Below are 24,880 nucleotides of genomic sequence, written 5' to 3'. Positions count from 1 at the left end.
GAATGTTTTGTAAAATTTAATTATTTTTAAAAACTTTTCGCAATTCAATGATTTTCAATATTTACTATTTTCATAACATTTTCGAACAGAATTCAATTATTTAAAAAACTTATTTTAAAAATCTTCGTAAGAATTCAATATTCTTTTCATGTTTAATAAAAATTTCTCAGGAATTCAATTATTTAAATTAGAAATTGCATAAAATTAGTCGAAAGAAATCAATTATTTAAAAAATTTTAGAAAATTCTTCGCAAGAATTAAATTATTTTTATAAATATTTAAATTTTTTCATGAATAATAAAATTCGTTGCAGGAATTTCAATTTATTAGCAGGATAAGAAAGAAGTAATTATATTGTTGATGAAAATTATTAGGAAAAAGTCGGGAAATTAAAATGTAGAATGAAATTTTTGTCAGTTTTCTGGTGTCTAAAAGGGGTTTGTTTGGTCCTCAAGTTTAATTTTTCGATAGCTATTTTTTACCACTTTTTTATATTTTGAGAGCTATTTTTTTATATTTTTATATTTTTGCTATTGTTTAAAATGAATTATCGAGTGCGAAGTCTGTATTTAGCGGACGCATAAAACGTTCCAAAACCTTTTCAAGAACATTTTTTTTAACAAGCATGCGATTTTTTTTTGCCCAGTTGGTTAAAATTCTGCTAAAATTATAAACGTTAATTATCAATTTTAACAGAAATGTTAAAATGCCTGTTACCTGTAAGAGTCGGGCAAGCTTGCAATCGGCTGTGGAATGGACGAGTACCTAACGAAACCAAATCGAGATCAAAACTTTACCAATAAGGATGATAAAAGATGAGAGAACAGAGGAAGAGAGTATATAGATGCGAGACGTCTTTTGTGAGAAAAAGTTGTCTTTTTGATCATATTATAAATATTATGTGTTATTATAATTACCTGTAAGTGTCGGGCATGGTGGCGATCGGTTGCGGAATCGAGGAGTACATTGCATTGAATCCGGCATTCAGTGGCAGTCTCGGTGTCGAGGGTGTCGCTGCAGGAGGCGCTGATCCAGTACTACTGCCACCGGTACCGCCACCAACCACCTGGTCCACCGCTGCTCTTCTTTGATTTCGCAATTTTTCCTCCCGTCGCCATTTCGCTCTGCGATTGCTGAACCAGACCTGTATATTTTGACAAAAGGAAAACAATTTTGGTTATTAATCCAACTAATTTCTATATGATGCAGATGTTTTGTCATTCGCAACAAGCAGTCATTCCTGGGTTTTTTGGTCGTGCGCGGTTGTTTCTGAATTCTTGTTTGGACTTTGGGTTTGTTTGATGGGGTGCTGTTTTTTGGAATTTTGGTTCTTTTAGGTGTGCTTTATATTTTAGGTATATATCTTTTGGGTGTTACTTTTTGGATGATGGTATTTTTTATCAGGTACTATACTTTCGAGTATCTTTTAGGCGCTATTTTCAGCACTTAAAGCAGCACCTAAAAGATAACTCCTCTGGGTGCTTGTTTCTGGGTATAGAATTAGCTTCTGGGTAGCATTCTGTACTGATGCTTCTGAGTCTGATCGTTTGGGTGCTGTTTTTAGATATACTTTTGGGTGCTACTTGTAAGTGTACTGCTTTCGATTGTTATTGTTTGGGTGCCACTTTCGATTCGATTAATACAACTAAGAGTATACTTAAAGCAGCTTTCTTCGATTATGGCGGGAGTTTCGGGACGAAAAGAAGAATGAACAATTTTAGAGGAAAGGAGAAATCGCCGTTGGCGTCAGGCATAGTGCTCCAGGGACGGTCCAGTAGCAAGGGACGACGAACAGCAATTAGACGTAATTTCATAACAGCCAGGACGAGCGGTAAAATTCAATTTCACCTCTATTTTGCGCTTGGAAATGAATTACTAAACTCCCTTTTCAAGAAGATAAAAATAACCCGCTCATTTATTCCCAGTATAAAGCAGATCTAAAATGATCATTCTTCCTAAGATCCAAAAAGATGTATACATAAAATTTTCTGTAGGTCATCGTAAGAAAGAAATATTTGTATCGGAAGTTTTTTTTTGGAGACGCGAAATGATAATGAACAGGGGACAAACCGGCGATGAGAATTGAGCAAGTAGGTGTGTATAGGTAGAAAAGCGGGAACGGCCAATCAGAGTACAACCTCCCGGGGGACGCCACGTTGCCATAGCAGCGCCCAAACTCCCTCTTAGGCCTTACACTCTCTCTCGATCCTTCATGGCCCGAGACTCAGGAGCTATATCGCGCCTCAACGTTTTCAGTGCCATAACATATCGGGTACCATTCTATTCTCGGTCTGTCCATTCGTCCGAGAGAGACAGAGGAGGAGGAGAAGGAGGATGAGAAGGAGGCCAAAGGGGGACACAAGAGGGCGCTTATCAGAGCAAAAGAGAGGAACCACCACACCGCCCTCCCCTTCCTCCCTCTACTGTCTCGTGCTCACTCCCGGTTTCCTGCACTTAGCAAGATCAATACCAGCCAACGAGGCTTGAAAACATGCGTCAACATGGTCTTGCACTGTTTGTGCGTCCACATAACGCTGTACCCCGAACCCAAACTCTATCCCATTCCTGCCACTTCGCTCACCCCTCGGTGCCCCTCGGTGCCCCTGGGAACCCCTGGGTACCCCTCGGCTATACCGCGTTTCTACCTACGGCCAAACAATGTCCGACAAGGCTGCGTACATATTAACTTATACCACCGCCATATATACCCACATCACCCCTTCGATGAGAGAGAGAGAGAGAGAGAGAGAGAGAGAGAGAGTGAGCGGTATTAATTAAAATAATTCTCGGACACCGGGCGCACTGTGTGTATACATACACTTTTGCGCCAAACGGAAAGTGGTGGTGGTGGTGGCACTACACACCCAATATGGAGACCACCCTGCATGACGATGAACCGTTGACGTTTGTAGCGTGTGCAAGTCCTGACGAACTTCAATTTACATAGTGTAGACTGGAAATCTTGCTAATCGGGAAACCTGTTTCGCAACCTTGTTAGGAATATCGAGCTCCACAAACCAACAAGCGAAATTTGTATAGATCAGAATGAAAACTTGTAAAAAGGGCATATTTTATTTGTAACTAGTTATTCGAACAAATAAAAGTTTTAACGATGTAAAATTTTACATCTCTCAAATTATCTCAAATTTCCCTTTTCAATAGCGCGAGTCTAAATCACTAAAAAACCTTTTAGTCTCATCTCGGAGTGAAAAGAGTTCGGAACACAATTTGAGGACTAAGAACCTCTGACTAAGTCAGATGAGCAACGTAAACAAGGATAATAATATTCCTTGCAACTAAATAATTATATTTATTTATTTTAATTGTTTGCTTTACTCCGTAGCTCAAAGATAACAGAAGTTTTTCTACGGATATCAAATTGAGACAAAAAAAAATCAAATGTGTAGCTTCGGAACACTTTTGATACTTTTTTTTTGTCTCAATTTGATATGAAACAGTGACAGTAAAACCTAAAACTATAAAAAAAAGTTTATTTAAAAATAACCTGGCGCAATGGTGAATGCAAATTCTGTGATTGAATCAAATATCAAATTGAGGCAGAAATCAAAACGTTACTTCGCAATAATTTTTAATATACGTTTTTTAGTCTCAATTTGATACCCTTAGAAAAAATGTGATGATATATTTTAAATCAGAACTGTCCAGCTACCTTAAAAACTTTGAAAAGTACTTGAATTTTTTTTGCTCCTTGAAAACATTGAAAACACCTTGAAAACACCTTGATTTTTATGACAAAACCTTGAAAAATCAAAATTCTTTAAAATGAGATTTATTTCCTTGATCTTTTTTTTAAGTTGAATTCTCTTCAATATTTTAATTATCATTACAAATATAAAAATTCTTCGGGAGAAATTCAATTATATTCAAGAGTTTTAATAAACCTCTTGTCAAAATTTATTATTTACAAAAAATTTTAATGAAATTTATTTACGTTAAAAAATTTTAAAAATATTTTCGTCAAAATTTCAATTACCGCATTTATAAATAATAAAAATTCTTCTATAAAATTTAATTATTATCAAAAATTTTAATAAAATTCTTCGCAAAATTTCAATTATGTTCAAAAACTTTTAAATTATTCACGTAAATATTTCAATTATTTTTATGAATAATAAAATTCTTCTTCGAAATTCAATCCATTTAATTCTTACATTTAAATTATTATCATAAATAACAATATTTATCACAAGAATTCAATTATTTTCAAAATTAATAAAAAACTTTACAGAAATTCCATTATTTTCAAAAAAATTTTTAAAACTCTTTGCAAAATTTCAATTATTTTCTAAAATTCTAATAAAATTCTCAGCAGAAATTCAATTATGTTCAAAAATTTTTGTAAAAATTTCAATTATCTTAAAAAATAAGAAAGTTGTTCTCCAAACATCAATTATTTTAAAAAAATTTATTAAAATTCTTCGGAGAAATTCAATTATGTTAAAAAATTTAAAAATATTGTCATCAAAATTTAAATTATAGGTATTTAAACATAATAAAATTCAATTATTTTCAGGAATTTTAATAAAATTCATTGCAATATTAAATTACTTTCATATAAATAATAGTATTTATCACAAGAATTCAAATATTTTCAAAAAATTTTAATAAAAGTCATGTCAAAATTTCAATTATTTTCAAAAAAATTTTTTACTTCGAGATGGGTTTTTAATATTCTACTATTTTAATAAAATATCCCGAAAGAATTATATTATTAAACAAAAGTTTTTAAAAACACAAACTTTCAATTATTTAAAAAAAAATTTTTTTTACATTAATTCAATTATTATTTAAAATAGAATTTGCATAATTTTTTTTGTCAAAAATCAATTATTTTAAAATTTTCCATTAAATTCTTCGCAGTTATTCAATTATTTTTAAAAGTAATAAAATTTCAATTATTTTCAAAAATTTTAATAAAATTCATGTCAAAATTACAATTATTTACAAAAATTTTTCTTAATTCAATAATTTTTATATCAATTTTTTAAATAGAAATTCTCAAAAGAATTCAATTATTTAAAAACAATTTTGATTGATGTTTCTTAAATCGATGTTTATAGATAAGAAGTAAAATTCCCTTTCAAATTTTTTTCATAGATATGAAGTAGTAAATTCGATCAATAGGAAGGTAAAGTATAAATAACATATTTGTCATTTTTAAAGTTGCGACGTTTCGACAGTTTGGTTCACTGTCTCCATCAGGCTGATAATGTATACTAAAACTTTATCATATTTTAATTATTTTTGAAAATTACCAAAAATCTTTAAATTTTTATTTTAAAAAATATTTTCAAATGTTTAATTTAGAATTTCGCTATAAATAAAAATTTGGTTTCTTCAAAATTACTAAAATTGGATTAATTTTGCGAGAAATGCTTTATAAAATATAGTGTTTCTTGTATAGATAATTAACTTTAATATTTCCACTCAATTAGGTTACAGACAATATATCTTTGAGAATAGTTAAACATTTCCCGTATAAGGTAGTCTAATATATACTTAATATATCTATATAGAATAAACTTATATACTAGAAATTTCCAAGAATATCATCTAAAACTTTATTTTAAAGTTTCTTTGAAAAAAAATTTAAATTTCCTAAGAAATCGAAACAAGTTTTTGTTCATCGACATATTAGATTGACATGTCGAACGAATTAGAGATGAACCAGAAGAAAAAATAGTTGAACTTTTATGAAATTTGATATTTAGCCGTTTTTACAGTCGTGAATATATAAAAAGAAATAGAAATTTAAAAAAATCGATTTTTTCTACCACATAATTTTTTTAATAATTACGTTCTTGACGTATTTGAAAATTTAAAAAAAATAGTAGGGTATAGGGCGTCAAGGTGGCCAGACCCCTGGGGAAATTCTCGTGCATTATTTGGCAGCACCATTTTTAGCAAAAATAATATAAGAAAAATTTAAAAATTAAGTCGAAGATTGACTAAAAAATAATAATTTATAGTCAAATTTATCGCGCACGATTTCAGAATTTTCTTTTAGCGGAGTATTATCTTTGAAGGAGAGTAAAGACGGATTTAAATGAACCACCTTCCCCTCCCTGGACTCTTTCTCTTTCCGTAATGATTCTCATTCAGCAGAGCGCAGTAAACTTACAGGAAGTATTTTCACGAACTGAAAGTTCTTTTAGAAAGTTATTATTTCACTAGATTTGTCGAGTAGAGGAAGGGAGAAGGAAAAACGTTCAGGAGGGTTCATGCAGAACGGTCACAGAGAGAAAGAGAGAAGAACATCCTTAATGAAGGAACTTTGTCGCATTTAACGTCCGTTTGCTTCATGAGAGAAGGGAACGTGGTAGTAGTGAGAGAGACGCGAGAGAGTAATGGAGGGCACACACACACACACAAAAAAGTATACATAGAAGAAGAAAGAGGAAAGCGAGTGAGAACTATATATGTGTGTAAGAATAATGATGAAGAAAGAGATGGCAAAGAAGAACAAGAAGAAGAAGAGTTGGGGAGGTAAAGGCAACACACCACATTCGCGCGCACATTCACACTCACCTGGATACGTGCCTCAGGCAATCCAATCTTCTCGGCGAGACGCTCCCGTGCAAACACGTCCGGATAATGTGTCCTCTCGAATTCTGAAACGAGGCAAGTTTGCAACAAGTGCTCATTATTGTTTGTCAAAAAATCTTCCTATATACTAAAAAAGAGTCAAATGTAGATAAATTCTCCTAAGAAGTTTGGTAAAACTTACCTTTTTCAAGACTGTCGATTTGCTCATTCGAAAATGAAGTTCGATTCCGCTGGAGTTTTCGCTTCAGCCTTAATCGCACTTGCGAATCTTCATCGCCTGATGAATTATGCTCGGAATTGCCATCGGATGTTGTTTCCTGCTGGTGGGAAAGCAGGGAGCCGGTTTCTGTTTGGAAAAAAAGGTAATTTTAATGTTAATGTTATTGGTAATGTTTTATCGTACAAACGTATTGCAACAGAAGAAGACATCAGGTCATTTTTATGACATTCGTAAGATTTAGGCCCGAACCTATTTGCTTGCAGTACACTGTCAATTCGGTAACTCGCCAGACTCCATGTCAGAAATATCTCAAACTTTGTCATTGTTCAATGAACGTTAAATTGTATCTCAATTTAATTGATTACGAAACAAGTGTTTTAACTAAAGATACTTTCTATCATATCCTTTCTATTATTTTTCCCCAAACATCAATAATAATTGTAACAATTTTTATTGCATGTGTTGTGAACGTCAACATCTGCTAAAACGACTGTACGGGGACATCGCGATTACATTCCAGATATTGATGATCGATATTAGTCGATTTTCCCTCCGATTGTCTACTGAGGCGAACCGATCGATCTTAAACGGACAGACTTGTCGGGAATTATTTTCGAACCGGTGTTCGTTGAATCTAGTGCAATTTGGCGCTCACTTCGAATATTAAAGTGTAAATTGATTTCATTAATATTAGCACAAGTCAACAAATATACTTTTTTTGATGGATACAATATACCAGTTAAAGAATTCATTCAACAAATAGCATACACAGTTTTAATTGTCGAACTTTCTTCATAACATACTTATATACTAAGTAAACTAAAAGGTGCCGCAAAAACTAGCACTGTAGATATCCAATTTGAAATTTTAACAGACTTATTAGATCATCTCAAAGATAGACTTTCTCCAAATATTATTTGTTGAAATTCATCGACAATATACACTAATACACACAAGTTACTACTAATACAGACAAACAGACACTTAGGACTTGAAGAAACAGATTTTAGACCTGGAATTTTATTGCACTCTTTGACATCACAAGGATGGAAACTTACAACCATTGAAACAACCATTAAGTCTAGGTACAGACAGTCTGGCGCAAAGCCCCAAAGTGCACAGTTCTACTTCAAACATTCCATAAGAAAAAATACATATTACATACACAAACAAACATTCACACAGTAAATTAATTATAATATTGTTTGATAACACTAGCCACGACAACAATTTTATAATTCAAGTGTCATTAATAAAAGTGAACTTAAAAGTGAATTCATACTTTTCTTTATTGATAATCCAACATTATTTATCTGTGGAAATTGTGAATCAAGAGCTATTAGAAGAGGTCCAAACTTTCAACAGAAGATCTAACAAATTGACAACAGAAAATCAAGATTATTCAGAAAAGAAATACCTACTCGAAGAGTCGAAGTAAATAAAAACAAGGGGACAAAGAACCCGAGTCGAAATTTAGAGTAGATTTAAGACCTAATAAGGAGTATTTAGTTTTGCTTTACTACTATTAAAACCTATAAATTCGACTTAAAGTCTTTTAAGTTGTTCTTAGATCGATTTTAGTGATCTTAGGTACTATGACAAAATTCTTTAAAAATCTGTAGGTTCGTCTTAGTACTTATTACATGGATTTTAATACTCTAAGACACCATGACTCCAAATTACAGTTGCTATAGTCCTAGTTAGGGCCTGCCACGACCGATCTATTTAATGCCACATATACCAAAAATTGAAAGAAGTTCCCATTAACACCTGATAAGACCTTCTTGTTCAACTTTGAAATATTTGTTTGCTTCATGTCGAACTTAGAAATATTTTCTATTTTTTTGTATTTTTAAAGTAGATGGCCAACACTTCAAATAATTTTAAGAAAAAATTTTGTAATACATAAATGTTTTATTTATCATTTTAATTTTATTAATCTAATGTGTCCACTCTCTAAATCTGCATTAGTAGAAAGTTACTAATGAAATGACGAAAAGTCTTCCACCAAATGATTTAGTAATAATTTTACTAACAAATAGTGAAATTTTACTAATTATTAGTAGATTTTACTAATTGCTTAGTAGAATTCTACTAACAATTAGTAGAACTGTTTTATTATTAGTCGATAAAACAATTTCACTAATTCATTTAGTGAAAAAGTGACTTTCAATTAGTGGAATTCTACTAAAACATTAGTAAAATGTTACTAAAAATTAGTAATATTCTACTAATTGAAAAGGGGAAAAGTCTTCCATGACACTACTAAAAATTACTAAAATTTTACTATTTCTTAGTAGAATTCTACTAATTAAGATTTAGAGAGCAAGAACATATTTAGTTTTATGAATTAAAATGTGATATATTGTATCATTTAATGACTAAAATTTAATATTAAAAAAAAATTTAGCTTTGACATTAAATTAATGAAAGAATAAATTTCATGTATAAAAAATTCTTTGTTAGTAATAACAAATAATATAATATAACAATATAATAATTTTATTATATTTTGAATTTTTAGATAAAAATTTAGATGTTTACAGTAGATCATGAAAAATTAGATTTTAATGTTTATAATAATATTTAAAATTAATATAATAATATTAATATTATATTATGTTTATTTTAATATAATATATTAAAATTATAATATAATAAGTATTATATAGTAATAACATTAAATATTTATAATATTGCGATTTTTATATATATTTAAAATATAAATATATAGTAAAACTATATTCTTAGAAAAATTATTTTATGTACAGTAAAATATTTTCATTCCTAAGCAAGAACCTTAGAAATATTTTCTCGTTCTGAATTTGACACATCTGGTTTCACTTAGGATGACCAGCCATGAAGGTTTCTCGTCTATTCTATGCGTTTTTCTGTACAAGTTTTTTCATATATATTTATCACCAAAAAAATTTCCAAACATTCCTATGAGACATATTTAGGAATTTCTTCGATTTTCAGAGATATTTTCAAAGAAATGCCTTGAAGCGTCAGTTGCTTTCTAGCATTTGAGAGACAAATACTTAAACCGCGCTCGGCAGGACAATAATATTTAATATTTTAATAAATAAACAATTATTTATCTATTTTCATTATAAATATTCTTTCTGTTTATTGTAGTGCTAAAAAATAGTGTTTTTGTTTTATTTAAAAAGAAAAAATTATTCTTTTTATCCTGTGTTCTTTAAGTGAAATGTTACAAAGTGCAGTTTGAATATATTTAAAAAAACTGGATATATAGTAAAAACTTTAAATGTAATTATTAGTTCAATGTTAATAATTATATATATGTGTGTGTGTGTAAATATATGTGGACGTCCACATGAAAAGGACCCATATTGTCGGTTCTAGTTTTCGAGATAATCGCAATTTAGTAATTTTTGAGCAAATTCTTAATTTTTTATTTATTTTTTATTATCAATCTACATGTTTTGACAAGTCGAATCATGCGGTTTTCATTAATTTATCGATACTTTAAATGTTTGATTTCATTGGTTCTTTAGAAAAATGAAAAGGGCCCATTTTGTCGGTCATTTGCAAAAGTAATCCGTATTTTAAAAATGGAGGTGTAGAAAAATTTAAAACCTCTTGATTTTTCATCTCTAAGGTGTCCTGGACTGTAAACAATTCTTATCTGAATAACTTTCCAGAAGAACCAGAGATATTGATGTTAGAATCTTTTTTTCGTAATTGTCGAAATGAAAATTTTAATATTGCGTCAATTTTTTCATAATAGAGACTGTCAAAAAATTTTAAATAAGTTTAATATCTATTCTTTTTCTTCAAATGACACAATAAAATTGTACCTAATCATTTATCTTGTAAAAAAATGGTTTTTTAATAGAAAAACTGTCCTTTTTAGAAAAGGGCCCATATTGTCGGTTTTTAAATTAATTAATTAATTAAGGGGAGGGGGTGGGTCTAAAAATGTAAAACCTGTTGGTTTTTTATCTTCAAGGTGCCCTGAACTGGAAACAATTCTTATCTGAATAACTTCCAAGAAGAACCAGAGATACAACAATTAGTTGGTATCGCAATCTTTAATTCCGTTTTTCTCGAAATGAGGTTTTTGGCGTTCTAAACTTTGAAATTCCGTAACTCAGCGAATTTTCAACCAAAAAAGTTCTAAGATCACTTAAAATTCTCCAAATTTTGCCAGGATTACGCCCATATAGATAACTCCAATAGTGCCAAAATGGGCCCTTTTCATGTGGACGTCCACATATGTATAACAAAATAAATATATATTTTTGTTCCGAGTTTAATGTTATTATATTATAAATGAATCATTTGTTCATGTAATTTTGTGTTTATTTTTGTAAAATGTTATTAAATATAGCTAAAATACAAGAAAAAAGAAAAAATTGTTTTATTAAAACAACTATATACAGTTAATTCATCATTATGTGGAATTATAAATATATAAGAAAATCAGGTAATGTTACCAGCAATCTATATTAACCATATCATATAGTTAAAGAAAAGGAATTAATATATTAAATTAATAATCCTATATTTTGTTGTTATGATTACTTTTTTGGTGTTCTGACAGTTAGTTTGGTTATACAATTAATATTCCAAAAAATGTTGTGTTTATACAACATTCTAATTGTCAAGAAAACAAAAAATTTAATAAAACAAATAGGATTGCTTTGTTCAATATTAACAGTACTTTTTTTCTTGTTTGCGCATGCGCGAATTCTAAATTCTGTAGTCAGTAGTAGTTAGTATGCTCTAAAGAGGTCTTAAATTAAGACCTCCTTAACGCCTAATAGACAGCGAAAACGGTCTTATGTAGACCCTATGAGATCTTAAATCGATTCTATCACAATGTAAGTAAAATCTCTTCAGGTTCTTATAGGTTCTCCATGAAGCAGGTCTTAACGGACTCTGAGTCGACTCTAAATTTCGACTCGGGAATATAGCAGATGAATTTACAATTGAAGTGAAAACTGATACACTGGACATGGAAAGTAATAGAAAGTAGACGACATTAAAAGATGACATTTAACAATACTTTATGGAAAAATGCCTTTCATACTGGAAAATAATTTACTAAAATCGAAATTAAATTGAAACAAAAAAAAAAAAAAAAAAACAAATCAAAAGTGTTGAAATTCTTCAATTAAATATACATTAGAAAACAAAAATTTGAAATAATTTTAAAAAATTTTGATTAAGCTTTTTCAAGAAAATTAGATACATAGAATTTTATACATAGAATTTTTAATTATTAGTATATGAAAAATTCAGATTTACAAAAATTTTAATTTTGAAACCTTTACAAAATTCAATTGTTGCTGAAAATTTCAATTATTAGTAAATTCTCAAAAATTTAATTACTTTATCTGAACGTTTAACTGAAATTAATTTTTAAAAATATTATTAAAAATCATTTATAATTGAGAACAATTTTTAAAATTAATTAAAATTTTGCCAAAAATGGTATTAGAATTTTTGAAAGTAATTAAATTTCGAAAGAAGAATTTTAATAATTCTAAAGATAATTGAAATTTTGACAAGAATTTTTTTAAATTTTTCAACGTTAGTGATTTTTTGCTTAGAATTTTATTATTTATGTAAATAATTACATCCCTAGAGTGAATTTAAAATTTTTTGAAAATATATATGAATTACTGCAAAGACTTTAATGCTAAATTTTAAAAAATTTCATTTCTTCGAAAAAATGTATACAAATTCTATTTTAAATAATTGAATTCCTGTGAAATTTTGATTTTTTTGAAAAATAACTATGATGAATGTTTGTGTAGAATTTTATCAAAATTTTTGTATAATAATTAAATTCTTTTGGAAAATTTTATTGAAATTTAAAAAAATAATTGAATTCTTTTGATGTATATTATTATTTATGAAAATAATTGAATTTTGCAATGAATTTTATGAAAATTGCTGAAAGTATTTGAATTTCGGAAAAGAATTTTGCTATTTATAAAAATAATTAAAATGTTGACGATAATTTTTTTTTTATTTTTAAAAATAATTGAATTTTGTCGAAAAATTTTATTAATTTTGAAAATAATTGAATTTTTGTGATGAATATTGCTATTTATAAAAATAATTGAATTTTGCTATGAATTTTATTAAAATTCCTGTAAATAATTGAATTTCTGCAAAGAATTTTGCGATTTATAAAGATAATTGAAATATTGACAATTATTTTTTATTTTTTGAAAATAATTGAATTTCTGCAAAGAATTTTATTATTTTTGAAAATAATTGAATTCTTCTGATAAATATTATTGTTTATGAAAATAATTGAATTTTGGATTGAATTATATTATAATTCCCGAAAATAATTGAATTTCGACGAAGAATTTTGCCATTTAATAACATAATTAAAATGTTAAGGACAATTTTTTTTAGATTTTTGAAAATAATTGAATTTTGTCGAAAAATTTTATTAATTTTGAAAATAATTGAATTCTTGTGATGAATATTGTGCTATTTATGAAAATAATTGAATTTTGCTATGAATTTTATTAAAATTCCTGTAAATAATTGAATTTCTCCAAAGAATTTTATTAATTTTGAAAATAATTGAATTCTTCTGATGAATATTATTGTTTATAAAAATAATTGAATTTTGCAATGAATTTTATGAAAATTCCTGAAAATAATTGAGTTTTTTCGAAGAATTTTGTTATTTATGAAGATAATTGAAATGTTGACGACAATTTTTTTTAGATTTTATGAAAATAATTGAATTTTGTCGAAAAATTTTATTAATTTTGAAAATATTTGAATTTTGCAATGAATTTTATGAAAATTCCTGAAAATAATTGAATTTTGTCGAAGAATTTTGTTATTTATGAAGATAATTGAAATGTTGACGATAATTTTTTTAAAGATTTTTGAAAATAATTGAAGTTTGTCGAAAAATTTTATTAATTTTAAAAATAATTGAATTTTGCTATGAATTTTATTAAAATTTCTGTAAATAATTGAATTTCTGCAAAGAATTTTGCGATTTATAAAGATAATTGAAATATTGACAATTTTTTTTTAAATTTTTGGAAAATAATTGAATTTCTGCAAAGAATTTTTTTAATTTTGAAAATAATTGAATTCTTCTGATAAATATTATTGTTTATGAAAATAATTGAATTTTGGATTGAATTTTATTATAATTGCTGAAAATAATTGAATTTCGACGAAGAATTTTGCGATTTATTAACATAATTGAAATGTTGAGGACAATTTTTTTTTAGATTTTTGAAAATAATTGAATTTTGTCGAAAAATTTTATTAATTTTAAAAATAATTAAATTCCTATGATGAATATTGTTACATATAAAAGTAATTGAATTTTGCAATGAATTTTATAAAAAGTTCTGAAAATAATTGAATTTCTGGAAAGAATTTTGATATTTATTATAAGATATAGTTGCGAATTTTTTCAAAGAATTGCTTTAACATTTTTAAAATTGAAATTAATTTGAAGAAAATTGAAATTTAAAAAAAAATACTTCATTAAATGTTTTATAAGTAATAACTTTATAGCAGTTCTTAAATAGAATTAAGTTATTTGAAATAAAAATCCCTGAACAATTTTACTTTATAATCCTTATATAATAATCCTTATAAGGATTATTAGGGCCACTATTTACGAATTTGAAGTTAGATTTGCAAACACTTCTTAAAAATACGTTTTTAATTAAGATGTTAAGATGATAGTTTCTCTATATAAGGATAGCAAATTGAGACAAAAAAATGAATAAAAAGTGTTGCGAAGCAACATTTTGATTCGGTTTTTTTGTTTCAATTTGCTATCCTTAGAAAAACTGTGATAAAACAAATAATTGTCAAAGTGATTGTTTAAAATCTTGGATGATATTGCGAAAACTGATTGAAGAAAAAAGGGTTTATCTAGTTAAAGAAAAATATGCGGTTTAACCTCGGAGGAAATTCGAACCGCAAGTCAAATATGCTTCACTTATCAAGGAAGCTTTTTAGCTTTGCCTAACTCCCGACCTGGATTGCGAATTATTAGCATAGTTGCTAATTGTAAGTTAGCAATTGTTTCTTTAAAAAATGATGCAAATCGGCTAGGATTTCATTCCCTTTGGTGTTGAAAGCTGGAAACATGTTCGAAGCAAGAGCCAAGCTTATTTTTTGTCGACATTTTTATCATTTCAATGGCCACTTGAAGCTGATCACCGAATGTCCAAATACTGCAGAAGAAGAGAACAAAAAAGTTTGTGTTCCTTAAAGATCTCTTAAGGAACAGCAACTTTTTTGTTCGATAGATTTAGCCAATGACTTCTAAGAACTTCTAAAGACTTCTAAGAAACCTACTTAGACTTCTAACTTCTATAAACTTCTAAAGACTTCTAAAGACTACTAAAGACAGAAGTCTTCTAAAGACTTCTTTAGAAGACTTTAGTAGTCTTTAGAAGTCTTTAGTAGTCTTTAGAAGTCTTTAGAAGTTTATAGAAGTCGACTTCTAAGGAACGTCTCCAAAAGGACTTCTAAAGAAAAAGTACATGAATTTCCAATTTGTTTTCCAAAAATTAAAGAAAGTGTTATCGATCGAATTATATTCTTTTTTTTTTGTCGACATTGGCTATGCGAGAGTTATACACTGCGTAGGACGAGCGAGCCTGTCAATCCCCGAGCGTCCCGATTACTTTCCACCTCCGCGCACTGAACCCTCGTGTTTGGATCCCTCATTTCGTTCCCTTCTGTTCCTCCGCATCGCGTCTCTCTCCTCGTGTTCCGTCCGTTCGTCAGCTGCTCGATTTCTCGTTCGGTTTCGCCTCTCCACCCGAAAAAAATAAAACCCAATTGGACTCGGCTCCCCTGAAAAACTCCTCACAACAAAATACCATCACCCTAAACAGAAAAACCACCTCCTTCTTCTTCATCTTGTTGTTGGACCCATAACGCATCTTCAAGAAGGAGACGAGTATCACGCGCAAGATAAAAGCAAATTCTGATCCCATTCAATTGCAAAGGAGAAAGTTAACAAAGTTCCATCCAAGAAACAGGAGATTAAAGTTTTCTATTTTCGAGATAATGAAATTCATTCTTTCGGAACATTTTTTTTTTTTTTTCTTGATACCTCTTCGAAAAAGCTATATATAGAGATCGTTCCGGGCTTCCCCCATTTCGAGCCGGTTTCATAATCTGTTCATTGAAGCTCTCCGCATCTGGAATTGTCATCTGCGGGCCAATCTGTGCCGCAATCTGAGCCGCCTGACTGATTTTCGTGATCCTATTAAGTGGAGGCGATTTGACGAGAGCGCAGGTATTTTCTCCTCTTTCCAATGTTGTATCTCTCAAGGGAGAATATATATCGAAGAGAGAGAGAGAGGGAGGGAGTTCGAAAAAGCTTATATATTGGCCAGGCGAACTAGCCTCTTCAAAGAGAATCTAATGTGTCACGAAAAAAGGTCACAAAGAACTCTGACACTTTGTGACTTCAATTGTGCCCCACTTGAGCTCGATTGCATCCAACGTGTCGTGTAATATCAAAAAAAAAAAAAAAAAAAAATACTCATCCGTAAAATTCCCCAACAGTTAAAATTACATTTATCGAGAATATCAATAACAATTTTATAATTCTGTGATACGTGTTCGAAAATCCCTACAAAAAATAAAACCAATTTTTGTTTATATTCGTGGGATTATTTGCAAGAACCGCGTGAATTTCGGTATATCGATAAACAATTTTCATTGTTACCGCTCTGTAAATATTTTTTAGGATTAATTGTGTTATTATAATCAGGCTTCGCACTGAATAATTAATTTTAAAACAGTAGCAAAATATATGGTTATCAAAAATTAAATTTGACTCGTTTTGGTTGATTCATAAACATCAAAAAAATTTGATTCTCTATTTTTCTGATTTCTGACTTTTTCTGATTTCCATAAAAAAATATTAACTTTCTTTAAAATTTTAAAATCAACCATCTTTCTCATCCGGGTAATAACTTGAATTCTAAACTCCTTCTAAACTTTGAATTATTTTCCAAATTTTTAGTTTTCGAAAAAATTCAAAATTCTTCAAAAATACGCGTGTTTAAAAATAATTTTTAAAAGTAAAAGAATAAAACTTATTTGAAATTTCAGTTACAATTCTTAAAAAAATGGAATTTTTTTCATACGCTTTCAAATTAAATTCTTCGAAAAATTGAAATTTTTTTTATTCAATAAATATTAAAATTCTAATTGTTATTGATTTTTCCACAAAAATAAAAATTTCAAATAATTTAAAAATGTAAGAAAATTTTAAAATTGAACTATTTCTAAAAAATTAAAATTGTAATTCTTGCAGAATTGAATAATTTTTTTTAATTTTTTAATTGTTTAATGCAATACTTTATAATAATTTTTTAGGAAAATTGTAAATTTTTTAAAATAAATATTTAAATTTTAACTATATCATTACAGGTTTACACCAATTAAAATTTTCAAAGATTTTAATTTACATTTTCAAAATTCAGTTATTTCTAAAAAAAATTTGGTTATAATGCTTTTAATATTTAATTATTATCTAAAAATTTTCATTAAAATTAATTTTTAAATTAATTTTTTTTAAAGAAAATTCTACTAGACTTCAATTTATTATTTAATACAAAAATAAATAATTGATAGACTAAGGATTATATTTTAAAATTGAATTTTTATAAGTAATTTTATCAAAATTTTGGAAAATAATTAAAAATTTTTTTTTCGAGGAATTTTAATAAAATTTTTATGAATAAATGCTTTTTTCGAGAAATATTTATAAAAATTTTATTGGAAATAATTAAATTTTATTAATTATGAAAATAATTGAATTCTTGCGAAGAATTTTATTAAAATCTTTTGGAAATAATTGAATTTTTGTGGAGTATTTTATTAAAGTTTTTGAAAATAATTGAATTCTTGTGGAGTATTTTATTAAATTTTTTGAAAATAATTGAATTCTTGTAAAGTATTTTATTAAAGTTTTTGAAAATAATCGAATTATTTTAGAGAATTTCTTTGAATTTCTTGAAAATAATTTTTCACTTAAAAATAATTTTTCACTTGAAAATAATTTTTCACTTGGAAATAATTTTTTACTTATGGAAATAATTTTTCACATTTGAAAAAAATTTCCAATTAAAAAGTATAATTGAATTCTAGTCTATGAAGAAATAATCACGAATTTCATTAAAAATTTTTAAAAAGATTGAATTAATTCAAGAAATTAAATATTAAAGAAAATTGAATTCTTATAAATAAATTTTATCACAGTTTTGAGAAATAATTGAATTTTTTCGAAGAATTTTAATAAAATTTCTAATAATAAATGCATTATTTGATACATTTTTTAAAAAACTTTCGTTAAAAATAATTGAATTTTCCTGAAAAATTTGATTATTCATAAAAATAATTGAATTATTGCGAAAAATTTTATTAAAATTTTTGAAAATAATTGAATTTTTTGGATAATTTCTTATTTTTTAAAAAAATGTTTTGAAAAGAATGGAAGTTTTTTTTACTAATTTTAATTGAAAATTTTGAAAGTTATTGAATTCCATAAAGAAATAATTAAATTCTTGTTCGAATTTTATTAAAATTTTTGAAAATAATTGAATTCTTTTTTTGAGAATTTCTTATTTTTCTTGAATTTTTTGAAAATAATGGGATTTTTTTACTAATTTTAATCAAAAATTCTAAAAGTAATTGAATTCTGTAAAAAAATAATCAATTTCTTGTTCGAATTTTAATAAAATTTAAAAAAAAAATTGAATTCAATCAAAAAATTAAATTGAATTGTTTTGGAGAAATAAATATTGAATTAATATAACAAAATAAATAAATATTTGAAAATAATTGAATTCCTGTGAAAAATTTTATTATTTTATAAAAATGTTGAATTTCTGCATAGAATTCTATTATTTTTGAAAATAATTAAGTTCTTTCAAAGATTTTTATTAATATTTTTTTTTATTTATTTCTAAGAATTTTATTAGAGTTTTAGAGAATGGTTTTTTTTAAACTATTATCGAATTTAATGTAGTGCAAAGTTTTAAGAAAAAAGTAGCTTTTAGTGTAGCAAAAATGTCAAAAAAAGGATCCAAATAGTATCAAATCGTAAAAAAGTAATAAATAGTACCTATTTTTTTTTTTTTTTTTTTTTTTTATCATTGCGAACAAAACAAAATTTAAGTATGTTATTTTTGTTAATTTATTTAAAAAATAGTGCTTTTGAACTTTTATAAAGTACTGAATTGTAATTTATCTATTTAATAAATTTCCACCCTGATGAGGTTGGCAAATCTTAGCCACAACGAAACATCGCTTCATTAACGACACACTTTTGAATGATATTCAATTTTTACCTTCTCAAGATTATATATTATTAAGATAAGTGCGCGAAGCCTGATGTATAATTTGAAGAGAAAACTGTAAAGTCCTTTAAAAGAATGAGACCTTACCACTTCGTTTGAGGAGTGAATCGTCGCGTCCGTGAAGTTGACCACCGGGTAAAAGTGACTGCCCCGAACCTGGGGTGGCGGACGTTGGAATTCCAGTGGCAAGGGGATGATGGGACGGCGTTGCGGAATACCATGCGGGTGGCCATCCTGCAGCCTGTCCATTGAACATCCTCAACTTGTCGTAAACGCTCTCCGCGCCTTGATGTGCCTGTACCGCTGCCTGTTGCTCCTTCTGCGAAGCCAAGTTCCTCAGCACCCTGTTTATCGATGACACCTGCGTAAAAAAACCCAAAAAGAGAAGAAAAATTCCCTCCGTTAGACAAGACACGTTCATTTTATCCCGACAAGCATCTTTCCACAAGAATAATTCCAATCGTGCTGGAAACATAACATATAGACAGGTAGAGAGAGAGAGAGGGACTAACGAATCTTTACGAAACTCTACGAATACTTGACGAAGCTTTTCGAATTATTTACAAAGCTTTTCGAATCTTTACGAAGCTTTTCGAATTCTTTATGAAGTTCTACGAATCTTTACGAAGCTTTTCGAATTCTTTACCAAAAAAGAAAAATTCTCCCAGGAACATTATGGAGAGGACAATGACTTTCGAGCATTCACAAACGAGATCCAATTATTTATTAGATGAAACGTTTCCTTTCCCATTCCTCCATTCGTCTTCACCTTACCACCCGTAACCAGTGGCTAACTCAAAAGTTATAACGAGCTGGTGGTTTGCACTCGAGTCATAATAGACTTTTGCGCCATGCCATGCCACTGGTATAAGCGAACCCACAATAACGAACAAACCCTGTCCCGCTCCACAATTCTCGAGCGAGAACTTCTTAATTATACCCGAATCCAAATGGAGAATTGGCAAACTGGATGAATTGCTTAATCAAATTATTCCAATCAGGCTGAAAAATACTAGTTAACTTATTTTCTTAAAGATCAAAGCTTTTCGAAAAGTAACCAAACTGAACTGCATAGGCCTTTTGTCCTTTTTGCCTTAGTGACCATAGCCATCACTTGATTGTCATTTAGGAGAATCATTTAGAAGAGTTTTAGAAGAGTATTATAAGAGAGTGTAAGAGTATTAGAAAAGTCATTTAGGAGAGTATTAGAATAGTCATTTAGGAGAGTATTCTTGATGAAGTATCTCATTAAAGAGAACTAGAGTGATGACCTGCTCGATGAAACGAAATTTCTGGTCGAGACCGAGACTCAGACTTGTCCTGGACCTGTGTGTGCAATGGTGGTTCGTCGCACAACAGCCGCAGCATCGATGCAGACCATTACACGCGCGACCGGACACGAATAATTGTGCAACACGCTTAACTGATCCCATTCACTGTGATTCTACCCGCTTCCATCCCCCTCCCCCCCCTTCTTCGTACATCAACTCACCCTGCCGCAACGTTACCACTACCATAAAAGGCGCAGTATGTATGTACAGTCAAAACAAACGAAAGAACGAGCCGTCGATCCACTCGAGATCTGCTAGTATGTGTTTGTGTGTGAGTGTGCGGCGTGCAGAAACGTTGATTGATCAAGCCCGTCTGATCCCATTCGTTTGAACCCCTCTCTCCACCAGATGTATAACGATGCAAGCGCGTGCCATCCTCATTCACGGAAAATCATTCTTTCACTCTTAAATAGACACTGATTTGGATTAGAGATTTTTATTTTTGGCAATTGTTGTCTGAAAATCATCACCAGATGATAAAGATTTACTGGGGCAGTCACTTTGGTTCGGGTCTTCGGGTAGAAGCCAAACCAAAAAGAAAAAGATCTGTTCTGTTATGGTTCAGTTCAACTGGGTACTTAGTACAGTTAACATTTGTTGAAGATAGTAGAAATAATTGCCATGTTCTAAATGTTTCTTAACTCTGTTTCTTTCTAAACTCATTGTCAGCATAAGCTTATACCTGCAATTCCTACTTTAAGGTAAACTTTATTACTCAAGTACAAGCGTCTAATTTCAGATATGATCCTTTTTTGTCAGTCGGCAATGAACAGTTAACAGAGTAACAGTAAGTTTATCGTATAAACTTTGTCTGTTCTCTATATATTGAATCATGCATTTAACTGAATAAATTAATTGTTAAAATACAATCTGTTTTACTTATATTAAAAACCCAACAGTAAATAAATTTTTGATTTAGATATTACTGTATTGATTATTTTAATCCCAAACATTTCTATAATCTATGTAACCAATCTTTGAATAATTAAATTCATTGTATCGACCGTACAAAGACAGACCAAAAACCTAAATAGAAGTATCGCAGAGGAGACTTCGCTTCAGACCGCAACCGACGGATATAAAACGTCGGGACAAGAGGAGACGTAATATTGGACACAATTACCCTAAAGACCTAAAGTCTAAACACCCTAAAGACAGTACCCTAAACAGGTATAATTCGCACTATCGAACCTTCTATCAACCTTTTGATGCTACCAAATAAACCTTACAACCCGAAAACCAGAATTCTTTTTTAATTTCGTTTAAAAATTTAAGTGAAATTAAATTAAAGAGTTTAAAAATTACTAATACACCATTATCAACAATTAAAACGTCCAGTCGATAGAAAGGATTAGGTAAATTAGATAGATACTGTCACAAAACCACCAATTGAACATCCAATGGACTTTGTAAACTATATTTTTCCAAGTAATCCCTTTTAAAGTCGTTTTAAACCAAAATTTAAACGAAATACGTGAACTGAATTTTTAATAGAACGCACTGGACGACTGTTTTTTTTTTTTGGAAAGCAGTCTCTATTTGCCGAATCTGTCAATTTCCGAAAATGGCCAATTTCCATCACCATTATACGGATTACTTTGATATACAAAGATTTGTCCAAGGTACAATTAATTAAGGAAACGGAAATAGAGAAACATCGCTTGATCTATAATTATGAGGACCCCAATAGGCACGTTTTCTTAAAGCCTGACCACTGTCCACAAATACCATTCAGACAATTAGCTAACAATATTTGTAGAACAATTTCCCTCGAGTGTCGTATTTACGAAAGCATCCTTCCTTTTGAGGCGATCATTATATTACGAATCTATGGAAATTTACCATCGAAGCTCATTCCTACCATGTGTTTTGTGTTAATTTATCATTCGAATTCATTTTTATGTTAATTGCTTGCAGTGTGACGTTTAATATGTTATTAAATATTTTATATTTGAATGATGTAAAACATCTTTAGGCACTCTTATTTCTTACTCTATGCAGATGACCTTAAATGTTACAAAAATGTAAAACCCATCTTCAGGCACTCCTATTTCTTACTCTATGCAGATGACCTTAAATGTTACAAAATAATTCATTCACTTACAGCAGGAGAGGGGACACTTCAGATCTGCAAAAGGATCTGAAGAGGCTACAAAGATGATGTGATAAAAATCATTTATTTAATATAGAGAAAAGTTATGTTGTTTTATTTTCTAAAGGCAGTCAATTAATTACACTATTGATGGTCAGAACTTGGAGAGAGTAACTAGGGTGAGTGATTCAGATGTATTCAGTAATCTTTGTTTGAATGATCAAGTTACTGAAATTAAGAACCTCAAAATCTTTGGGGTTTCACGAGATGAAATTTTCAACTTACATTGGCCCATAAAAACCTATTTTAAAACTGATTCAAACCTTTTAACGATTGTTTGACCCTTATGGCATTACTTTAACGTTTAATAAACCTTCGATTGTATATTTCCAACCCTAAAAGAAACCTTATGAACCTCAAAAGAACTTCTTAATTTTATGATTCTGAAATAGTCAACCTTACTAACCTTTCTTTAACCCTAACATACATTATTTTCTTTCTCACCAACTTCCTTTGAACCTAAAACATCGATTTTCAAATCTCCTTTGTCCCAAAAATATCCTTTTTCATTCCCGAAAACAGACCATAAAAATGTAGGCAATCATAAAAAAATGGGACCAAAAATTGATAGTAATCCTAAAGTAAGTGTTTACATATGTTTAGCTTAGTGGATATGAAGAGGTATATATGAATAAATATACACAAAATATAGTTTTGGGATTTCTAAATTTCCCACCCAAAAATTTACTATATAGTAAAAACACAACTATCACATAGCCTAAAACTCATATTGCAGTTAGTTTTTCGTCAACTACGACAAAGTTTGCACTCACTTTTTAAAAGTATCGAATAAAATTTGATTTAAACAAAATGTATGTAATAAAAATAAAAAAACAATTTTGTGCTTGTGTTGTGGGTGATAAGTAAGATAAAAACTATCAAGGAGTAGGTGGACTATAATGAACAGAAATCAAAAGGTTAATTAGCAAGGATTGTAATGTTTGGAGGTAAGTGATATTTATTTTGTGTAATAATATTAAATAACTTCAAATATCACGGGTATTAGGCGTAAAAATCCAATATCCATTGTTAACCCTACATTAAAAAAATTATTTGAATCAAATGTTATATTACTGAGGCAATAATGAAACGATATTATACCTAGCATTTTCGCATACACGGAAAAAATCTTGGGTGACGTGCAATCCTAATCGTCGGAAAGTGGGGGAACTATAGTTTGGATGTGCTACGTTCTCAATTCGGGAAATCTGCGTTCCCATGTCGGTGGCGCTGAACACCCAAGATTTGAGACTCAAAACTTGGGACTGCAATAGCCGCATCTTGGGCGTTCAGCACGCCCAAGTTGGAAATGCAGCTCCTCCAAACTAAAGTCGTATCGCATTCGTACATTTTCGGTCTACTTGGAACGGCACGTCACCCAAGATTTTTTCCGTGTAGTATTAAATATTTTGTATTTAGAACAAATATTATAAATTATTTCAACGTTGTCTCCAGATCATTACAATAAAAATTACCGCTGTATTAAATGACAATATTACCTGAATATTTCCAAGCATCGACACTACAATGTTGCCATGCTTTATTGCTCCAAGTCGAATATAACATTTGCAAAAATATTGGCAACATTTTTATGCAATATTAATCTATTTTATTTATTGTTTAGAATGGAAAAGAATATTGTTAAATGGACGATGTAAAGCTGACAAGGGCCGATTATATCAACATCATGAATAAAAAAGATTCCAACAAAATATATATAAAAAGAAAAAAGAGCAATAATATAAAAAAATTCAAATTATGTGAGAAACTTAATAATGTTTGTTGTAACCTTTAAAGTTGAATTTAATTTAAAATGTAAAAACTATAATTGTAAAAGTAACAAATAAAAAATTGATAAATCTGAAAAACGTCATTTTCTTTTATTTAATCCTGCTTGGCAATAAAATAGGCCATAAATATGAAAACACTCCAGACGCTACCTTAAGGAATCTTAACCCTACATTTACGTGCTTCATTAACAGATATAAATCGCACTGCCGAACCTTCTATCAAACTTTTGAGGCTGCAAAATAAACCTTACAACACTATAATCAACCAGAAAATAGGAAAAACTGGACGAAAGTGAGAAAATTTAGCCTGATTGTGTAGCTTCGTTAGGAGCAAATATCTATTATAAGTCGGTTTCAAATGAATATTATAAGATTTTTAAGGGGTAAAGAATTGTAGATTCAAAGCATGTTGAAAGTAGGCTGAAAATTTTGTCTCGGGTTATAATGGAGATGTGCTT

The 24,880-nt window shown here is 29.1% G+C and overlaps 1 protein-coding gene across 3 annotated transcripts in view; it reads right to left on the bottom strand.

Moving 5' to 3' along the window:
* The window catches only part of LOC122502260 (paired box protein Pax-6), a 78,290-nt gene that overhangs the window by 15,777 nt on the left and 37,633 nt on the right, over positions 1-24,880 (bottom strand). Inside the window, exons 5-9 of one of the 3 annotated variants that reach the window (XM_043612209.1) lie at positions 19,237-19,510; positions 6,749-6,913; positions 6,550-6,632; positions 918-1,144; positions 718-765 (exon numbers count right to left, since the gene is read on the bottom strand). In XM_043612209.1, coding sequence (XP_043468144.1) covers positions 718-765; positions 918-1,144; positions 6,550-6,632; positions 6,749-6,913; positions 19,237-19,510 — 797 coding nt within the window. The remainder of the gene's footprint in view (positions 1-717; positions 766-917; positions 1,145-6,549; positions 6,633-6,748; positions 6,914-19,236; positions 19,511-24,880) is intronic. The other 2 variants (XM_043612210.1, XM_043612211.1) reach the window with 2 other exon arrangements.

Source organism: Leptopilina heterotoma, unplaced genomic scaffold (genome assembly GCF_015476425.1).
Source record: "Leptopilina heterotoma isolate Lh14 unplaced genomic scaffold, ASM1547642v1 Lhet_224, whole genome shotgun sequence".
In the NCBI taxonomy this organism is placed as follows: Eukaryota; Metazoa; Arthropoda; class Insecta; order Hymenoptera; family Figitidae; genus Leptopilina; species Leptopilina heterotoma.
This window is presented reverse-complemented; position numbering and strand designations above follow the sequence as displayed.